The following is a 9,871-nucleotide window of genomic DNA, read 5'->3' as shown; positions in this document are numbered from 1 at the left end:
TGAAATAAAAATTCAGATAGATATACCTACATGGTTGTATACATTAGAAATCTACCAGGGGACGAAAAAATGATTTTTATTTAATCTCATTAAATTTATGCTTAGAAATTTATAAATTAAAAAAATAACAGCATTCTTTTTTTACATTTATTCATGTCAATTTGAAGTTTGTTAACAAAGACTAAATCTGTTTTTTTACTCAGTACATGTAATTAATTGAATTCATTTGATTAAAATTTAGCAACAGTACAGTACAGTAAGAAAGAGTATAGTATGGTTGATTGCAAAATAGAAACTAAAGACTGATGACTATCGATGTATCAAAAATTTAGTTTGTATTCTTCATTCAGTAGAATTAGGCGACTGTAATTATTGGAGTAGAGAGAATTTAATCATGTTGTGGTACCGAAACAAGCAAAAAAATTAGTATGTGTCAAAATGTATCTGTACTCATAGTACGAGGGTTGCTACTCAAGTTTCGAGGTCGACAAATAAAAACAAATATTTTTAATTGGATATAGCTTTATTTTGTTTTCAAAATCTTCTCTATTAAAGTCAATACATTTTTGCATGCGTTTAAACCAATGGTTGAAGCATTTTTTCTATTCCGTATGAGGTATGTCGAATGAACTTGATCAGCACACAGCTGTTGGTTTAATCCACGTCGGAATTTATAGAATGTGTTCGCGATTTAATTCCATTTTTTGACCAAGATGAATGTTTCAATTATCTGTAAACGACTCTAACAGCACTCGTATTACAACACGTTCTGAGTACGTTCACGTCAAACTGATAGCAATGTCAGGACAAATATATCGTGATTCACGATTCGTGAAGAAAATCAAAGTGAACAAATTCTGCAGATGGCTGAATTTCAACTGGAGGTTATGGAAACGAAGAAGAAGCCGATTGCTCTTAGCCGAAAAAGAAGAATAGAATGTTCTCAAAAAAGAGGTTATAAAGGTTAACATATAGCGAGTTGTGAAGTAAATTTTAGGGTTTTAAAAATGTCGAAAAAACGAGGAAATAAGAAAAGTAAAGATTTAGATGAAGATTTTGAAGAAACTTCCAGTATTATAAGCGATAAAGCGTCTGCTAAACTCAATAAACATAAGACTACAAAAAAGGGAAAAAAAGGAAAGGATAACTGGAGTGGTGACGAGGGTAACGAGCAAGGTTACTTGATAAAAAAGTTAATGTAGTATATAATTTTCAAATTACATTATTTTTTAGAAAAAGAAGTTTTAGATAAATCGATTCCAGCTGATAAACCATCAACTAAGAAAAAGGCTAATAAAAAAGGTAAATCGGCTAAACATCAAATCATTGTCACATCATTAGCAATATGTTTTCGTAATAACAGAATTTTTTACCATTATATTATTTTATACTGATTTTATTGCTCTTTACCATTACTAATACTTGATGTGAAGTTCAAGACTTACTTTTTTCTCATTTTTAAGACTTTTTTTAATTCTCTTCCATCTCAATTTCAATATTTTGTTTCCTTTAACATGGAAGTTTACTTGAAGAAATTTCACAATATGAATCTGTCCCAAAACTAATGGGAAAAAGTCAAAAACTTATAGTATGAGTCAAAATAATGTTATTATTTCATATACTTTTCCAATGTAGGACATTGCTTTCGAATTATGGGCCTCTAGCTTAAATTTTAGTTTATTTTTTTTATTTTTAATTGAGATCACCAGTGACAGACACTTTAGGGAAAATATTTTCTTTAAACAAATAATTTCAAAAAAAATATATCTTCCAAATTCAATTCAGGGCTAATAGGTAGTTAGTACTAAGTGAACTGATATATTAGAAGTCCTCAAGGTTTTTATTTCTTTGTATATGCATTTTTTCATTTAAAATTGCAATACTAGATGTGGCATGACCAAATTCAGACAGTCTTAGATACTACTAAACTAATAACAAAATTGAAAAAAATAAAATGTTTAAAAACAAAATTATTATTATTATTTAAATACAAGATATAAATAATTACCATTATCAGGGTAATTCTATGGAATCTTGAAACTCCTATCCTAGCAGTTTTTATTTAAGCTTAACTGACTTCATTCCTTACTATATCCCAGATTAGAACATTGTCTTAAGTTTTTATTAACTAGATTTTAAAAAATCTGTTTAGAACTACGACTTGTCTATTGTAAATACAACAATTCTTTTAATATAGGATTATAATGCATTGAATATTTGTCTAATGTTAACTCAATATATTTTGTCCCATGAAGAATAATCATTCCCTCACAGCATTACCAATAGTCGATAAGTAGGTGTATTTTTGAGGACTTTGGTAATACTCACATTTTGACAGTTGGTAGTACGCTTACTTGTTCGGAATGGCGATTTGACTTGAAGATTGTTAGAGTAATTGTTCAAAGAAGATTCAAGTGTAATAATTTTGAGCGTAGTTTTGGATCGATCCCACTAGCAAGAACTAAGTAGGTTAAGTATCTAGGCATTCTTATAGACTACAAACTTTCATGGGAAGCATGTATAGACAGTATCTGCAGGAAGATAGCACCGGCAGTTGGAATGCTTAGGAGAGCCTCCACCATTTTGTCTTCCAAACATTATATTACTTATTTATCCATTCCCACTTCTCATACCTGACACTAATGTGGGGGAATGCTGCTGCCACACATCTTCATCCATAGAATGTTTTGTAAAACAAAGCTTTCAAAAGAGTCTTTGGTTTGCCTGATCTTTACCCTACATTGGGCTTATACCTCCCAAAAGGAATTTTAAATGTGAAATCTGTTTATATATACAGCGAGCAGCCAACATCAAAGGAGAGAGGTACACTCCACAATCGCCTTTAATGTGGCTAGGAATATTCACCATCACAGTATCAGATCAGCAGACCATCTACGAACTACAATGGGCGAAAAGTCGATTGCATTTCAAGGACTAAGGTACTACAATCAACTGCCACTAGAGACTAGAATTCTTAGTGTGAACAGGTTTAAAGTGGTACTGATTCTGCAAAACTTTTTTTAAAAGCTTGTCATAAGAGGACACTGTACACTATTGTTTAAAAATTATGTAATTTCTTATTTAATTTCGCTTTTAGGCACTACCTGTGACTCGGATATTATTTGCTAACAAATTATGGATGTTTTCTTTTTTGTAAATTTTTTGTTTCAATAATAAAGGATTTTTATTATTAATTTTTTATGGTTTACAATTTAATCAATCAGCCCATTACAGTGAAGAATAAAAGAATTAATTATATTTCAATTTTGATGGTTTAGTTAAGTATGTATTTAGAAGTAGAAAATTAACTGGCAAAAAAGGTTATGTTGCGAGATTTTCAGGTTATGATAAGTTATGAGGACTAGCTCGATTCGGTTTTCAAACTTTTTTGTTTATTGAGACTATTTAACTACTATTTTGCTTTATTTCATAATAATATAACCTACTCGTTTCACAAGTAGATTTAAAAAATAAATTATCATATAATCATCATTTCCTCACCTCACTAATCATTCTCTCACATTTAAATCGTCAAAACCAATTCATTCAAGTGATCACGATAGTTTTCATTAATTTATTGATAGATAATTTCGAGCTTTCATGAGAATTGATGAAAATTTTTCTTTCCTTCTCTGCTAACTATTTGTCTTTTGTATATTTGAAAGATTCCAAAATAGTGCTTTAAATAGCGTAGGTATGTTATCTATAGGTGATGATGTATTTAAATTTATTACTGGGATCATAACATTTTTCATTGGAATTGAATGATTACCCAGTATTATGTTTTGGAACCTGTTGTTTTTATCTTCCTTAATATTTTTAGCAGGCATATTTAAAAGTGCTGCATTAGTCTACTTAGTATCTTCTTTAACATTTTCTCATTTAATTTTATGTTTTTTCAAATTTCATACAATGCCTTATCTTCATTTCATACAATGCTTCAAAGAAGAGAGTTGACAGTTTTTAGTAACCTCATGAAATCCTTCCTGAGGAGGTAAAATTATGCCAACTTCCTCATTACTCAACCTATATTGTTGATATACTTTTTTTATAGGAAAAGGTAACAAAAATGATGATTGGTCAGACAAAGAAGTTGAAATTAATCTGTCTGATAGTGAAACCGAGTCAATTCCAGTAGTTACTAAAAAGGTAAATAAAAAGAACAAGAAAAAAAAAGATAATTGGTCAGATAAAGAAGAAGCTGAAGTTGATCAGTCAGATTCTGAAAATGGAGTAGTATCAAAAATTAATAAACCACCTAAGAACAAAAGTAAAAAGAAAGATGATTGGTCTGATAGAGAATTAGATATAAATCTATCCGAAAGCGAAACAGAATCTCTACCAGCTATTGTAACCAAATCTTCTAAGAAAAACAAAAAAAATAAAGTAAGTTGCACGATTTACAAAAAGTTTCAGTTGTTTTTTAATTTTTTCAATATTTCCAGAGTAGAGCTGAACCTGAGGAAATTGTCAAAGAAGAAATTTATGATAGCGGCAATGCAGATGTAATTGGTGAAGATTCTGATGACGCTCCTAAATGTATTGAAGAAAAAAATGAGGATATTATCAAAGCTGAATGTACTAACATTGATAATGGTGTAAATGATAATAAAAAGAAAGCTGAACCGATAGAATATGAAGATAAAAGTAAAGTTGAAAAAGATATAGAAAAAATTACAAAAATAATTAGCTCTACCGATATAAGTGAAGACAAACTAGATGACACAAAAGAAAAGAAACTTACACACAAAGAAAAGAAAAAACTGAAAAAACAACAAGACTATGAGAAACAAATGGAGACTATGTTAAAGAAAGGAGGACAAGGCCATTCGGAACTCGACAGTAATTTTACTGTATCACAAATGCAGAAAACAGCAGGCCAGTTGGCAGCATTTGAAAATGCGGTAGATATAAAAGTTGAAAATTTTAGCATTTCGGCAAAAGGGAATGATCTATTTGTTAATGCTAATTTATTGATCGCACAAGGTCGACACTATGGTTTGGTTGGGCCAAACGGGTAAGTTAATTCAATACATAATGGATGTACCAAAATTAACGTCATTCATGCAGTAAATTATTGACAACGCTTATAAAAAAAAATCGAAAGCTGAGAGGGTTATAGTAAGAATGGAGCGAATGCAAATAACAGAATAATGTGTTTTCATTTTTTTTTTAATTTATAATAGATATATAGAGATTGTTATTTGATATCACAACAGATAATATTAATTCTGGTTTTCATTTATGAATTTTAATTTGATTTTTACCTTTTAGTCATGGTAAAACGACTCTATTACGACATGTTGCCCAACGTGCATTCGATATTCCACCAAACATTGACATTCTTTATTGTGAACAAGAAGTTGTGGCCGACGATAAAAGCGCAGTCGAAACTGTCCTGGCAGCTGATACAAAACGCACCGAACTATTGGCCGAATGCAAAAAACTAGAAACCGCCGCAAACAGTGGAGATTTAGAAATACAGGAGAGATTAAACGAAGTTTATAATGAATTGAAAGCTATCGGTGCAGATTCTGCAGAACCAAAAGCTAGGAGAATTTTGGCTGGTCTAGGTTTTGATAAGGAAATGCAGGTAAAATCATATTTAATTTGTTTTCTTGTTCATTTACCTTTTAATGTATTGGAAAAGGTTTCCAGTACCTTTTGTAACCATTTTTTTCACTATATTTTGTCATCTTTAATTCCTCAAATAGTAGACACTTTGTACTTAAATAAGACTAAATTTAAAGTTGCTGATAAAGTGATCGAAATCACTTATCTGATGTACTTAAGGGACCAAGCATGCCTACGATACTAAACTGATAATCTTGTACTTGAAATAATGTTCAAACCAAAAAAGTATCAGATTTGAAAATACAAATTCCTTGTTTCCGGAGAATTGAAAAAGTAGGATGAAAAGACACTGATATTGGTTTATTCTACATAAAGATTAGTAAATATCAGTGACGGTCAAAAACAGTTACTAATGGTAATGCCAAAAATATAAATATTAACTCTAATGTTGACAAGACCCCTAGTCTAAAATACCATTACTAACCTTTATCGATACTCTCATATTCCTTTATCTATATATTTTTATTTATTTTTGGTTTAGATGAAATTGATATTATAATTGTTGTTACTTTCTATTATTGTGTATTAATTATGTTTTTAATATTGATAATTCTTTTTGTTTAATTAGGATCGTGCAACTAAAAACTTCTCCGGTGGTTGGAGAATGAGAGTATCTTTAGCTAGAGCTTTGTATATTGAACCTACTTTACTTCTTCTGGATGAACCTACCAATCATTTAGATTTGAATGCTGTGATTTGGCTGGACAAGTAAGTTAACTTTATGAATTAAAAAAGTCATCAAGGATCCGATGAAATCGAAGTTTTTTTTACTATTTTTTTTCTATGTTTATTCTCATATGTTTTGTTTTTAGTTATTTGCAAGGATGGAAGAAAACTCTTTTAATTGTTTCGCATGACCAATCCTTCTTAGATAACGTATGCAATGAAATTATCCATTTAGACAATAAAAAATTGTATTACTACAAAGGGAATTATTCAATGTTTAAAAAAATGCATGTACAAAAACGAAAAGAAATGATAAAGGAATACGAGAAACAAGAAAAGAGATTGAAGGAAATGAAATCATCTGGATCTTCCAAGAAGCAAGCTGTAAGTTAATCATATTCTTATTGTTGATAAGAAAAGCAATAATGCTCCGACAAGATTCAATAGATCTTTAGTTATGGTTCCCAAGGAGTATATTGAATTTCAGTAACTGTTTTTTTCCTTTCTACATCTTTATAGTGTTTTTCTTATTGTCCAGGCATTCTCAAATTAGCTTGGATCCTATAACTTTGGAGTTCAGAGCTCTAATTGCTGCTTGGCTATTGAACAAGATTATCTGCTATAATTCTATTCCAAATTGAACTAGTTGCGTTGTTCAATTACATGGTGTATTGTCCTAGCTTTCAGGGTATTTCGTTCTAGGCCCATACATACACTCCTATTCCATTTCTGTCTGCCATTTTAGAGCCATCTGTGTACCATTTGATGACATTTCTGTGCATATATATATATATATATATATATATATATATATATATATATATATATATATATATATATATATATATATATATATATATACAATACCAGTCTTTGTACCTTCGAAAGATTTCATAGTTCTAATTGATCATTCATAATTTTTCAACGTTTTAATTATGTATTTTAATTTTCTTCATGAATGAATTTTTGTGTTAATGGTTACTTTTCATAATATTTGATTCATCTTAAGATACCTTTCAAATAACATTGACTCGATTTGTTTTAATTGCAAAGGAAAAGAAACAAAAAGAAGCCCTGACAAGAAAACAAGAAAAAAATAGAACAAAGATGCAGAAACAAGAGGAAGAAACCCAACAAACTGAATTGTTACAACGTCCTAAAGAGTATTTGGTTAAATTCCGTTTCCCGGAGCCTCCTCCTCTACAACCACCAGTTTTGGGGTTACACAGTAAGTGAAAATTTTTTTTGTTATAGGGGCAGAGTCTTGAACATACCAACATATGATTCAGTGAATATAAAAAGTTATTATTGCTCATAAAAATAAATATTTGTATTGTTTAATTATTATATTTTTTATAGCTACTGAATAATAGATAATTTTTTTACTACTAATGTATAAACTTGATATTAGCCTCAGACTTCCATTATCCCTCGAGTATGTTGGATTATGTGAACCATCCTAGTCATTGGGGACCACTACCTTCCGTCTTGTCTAATTTTACATCTAACCTTTTCTGTCGTCGTTGTGATGTTTCAATTTTTAATTGACAGAATTTTTCAATGGATACATTACAAAATTCGTTATTTATTAATATTTTTTTAGATGTAACCTTTGGATATCCTGGTCAAAAACCTCTATTTATTGATACAGATTTTGGTATAGATATGAGTAGTAGAGTAGCTATCGTAGGACCTAACGGTGTTGGAAAGTCAACGTTTTTAAAATTATTAACTGGAGATTTATCTCCCAATAAAGGAGAAAATAGGAAGAACCACCGGCTGGTAAGAAAAATTGTTTTGTTTAGTTTTTAAATAAACACACCATTAACTACCACTGCAATATCATTTACAAGTACATTGCCTGGTACCTCTTTTTAGTGTTGTGGTGGTTAGCAGCTTCTTCAATTTTATTATCACCAACTGATTTGTTTGGATGAAATAATCATTTTAAGTCGAGGTTTCAACATGGTTAACATTTTAAGTACAATCCTTTCAATATTGATCAACTTTTGAGTACATATATTGAAATTTTTTCGTTGCTCCCACTAGCAATGAAAATATGTGTTTATCTTCAAACTCTTCGTTAAAACCAATCGATTGAGATATACTTCTATTGATACATTTCTTTTTTGTATATATAGCGCATTGGTAGATTTGATCAACATTCCGGTGAGCATTTGACAGCAGAAGAAACACCTTCAGAATATCTTATGAGATTGTTTGATCTTCCTTATGAAAAAGCACGAAAACAATTAGGAACGTTCGGATTAGCGAGTCATGCGCATACTATCAAGATGAAAGATTTATCTGGAGGTCAGAAAGCTAGAGTTGCCTTAGCCGAACTTTGTTTAAATGCACCCGATGTGCTAATATTGGTAAGAAAGAATCACATACCAATCAAAAGACAGTTCAGCATATATTCGAACCATAAAATTACTTTCATTCATCCCCATCATATTATAAGATTACTAAACTATTTGATTGACCTGATGTGAAGCTATTTATTTTCGTTTGTTTCAGGATGAACCTACCAACAATTTAGACATAGAATCCATAGATGCTTTGGCTGAAGCGATTAACGAATATACAGGTGGAGTCATAATTGTTTCTCACGATGAACGACTTATAAGGTATGAAAAAACAAGTTTAATAACATCCTAATACACGTTCTCGGTCTGACACGGTCGGATTTTTTTTGATACTTTCTATATTACTTCAAGTAAGTGAGAATAGATAAAGTATACCGGGATATATTGGATATGTCTGCAAAACTATAGTTCATTTTGGTATATATTTTATTTTCAGGGAAACCAGTTGTGCTTTATATATTATAGAAGATCAGACTATTAACGAATTAGATGGAGACTTTGACGACTACAGGAAAGAACTATTGGAAAGTTTGGGAGAAGTAATCAACAGTCCTAGTATAGCGGCCAACGCTGCAATAGCCTAACATGTGTAACTTTTTTTTCTATTATGAAAGAATATTTTTCCTACCGATAATTTCACTACATGAAATTCAAATCGAATTTAAACTTTATTTTCATACATTTTCTCAGCCAAGTACTATATTCACATATCATAAACTAAGTTTCAACCTAAATTGTTCTTGTTTGATTAAGTAATGTATTACGACTTATAATTTTAATTGTGATTACTCTGTATCACTCGGTAAATACGAATAAACTTTTTACATTTCTACCACAAACTGTTTTAATCCTTTGATTGGTTTTTCTCGGATCAGTCTCTAAGGGTTAAATCCAAACAACCATTTTTATAATAGAATTATCAACTTTGAAAAAAGAACTTCTTGTACTAACCGCTGTTATGATGATTACTTGGTTGACTTTTAGTTAAATTGGACGTTCACGAATTTAAAGAAGTCTGAATTAAAGTTATCACATGTTAATGGCCTTATCGATATTAAAACCAATTGCATGATTTACAAATTATTTATCATTGTATTTTTATTTTTTAAATTATTGTACATTATGAATTTTTGAAAATACAGAATTCATTATATAACTTTTTTTAAATAATGTTTTCTCTTTACCATTTTGATTTGATACCC

General features: G+C 30.1%; 1 protein-coding gene across 1 annotated transcript; it reads left to right on the top strand.

The window, feature by feature from the left end:
- The first annotated feature begins 874 nt into the window (after positions 1 to 874).
- LOC130902089 (ATP-binding cassette sub-family F member 1) lies at positions 875 to 9,839 on the top strand. The gene is made up of 12 exons (XM_057813911.1): positions 875 to 1,176; positions 1,234 to 1,302; positions 4,055 to 4,386; positions 4,446 to 5,017; positions 5,275 to 5,593; positions 6,203 to 6,342; positions 6,447 to 6,684; positions 7,354 to 7,528; positions 7,904 to 8,082; positions 8,442 to 8,675; positions 8,821 to 8,930; positions 9,106 to 9,839. The coding sequence occupies exons 1-12, from the start codon at positions 1,008 to 1,010 to the stop codon at positions 9,251 to 9,253; spliced, it is 2,685 nt and encodes an 894-aa protein (XP_057669894.1). The 5' UTR covers positions 875 to 1,007; the 3' UTR covers positions 9,254 to 9,839.
- Positions 9,840 to 9,871: the final 32 nt, after the last annotated feature.

The sequence above is a fragment of the Diorhabda carinulata genome, chromosome X (assembly GCF_026250575.1).
Source record: "Diorhabda carinulata isolate Delta chromosome X, icDioCari1.1, whole genome shotgun sequence".
Lineage (NCBI taxonomy): Eukaryota > Metazoa > Arthropoda > Insecta > Coleoptera > Chrysomelidae > Diorhabda > Diorhabda carinulata.
Note: the sequence above shows the minus strand (reverse complement) of the source record. Positions and strands in the feature narration are given on the sequence as shown.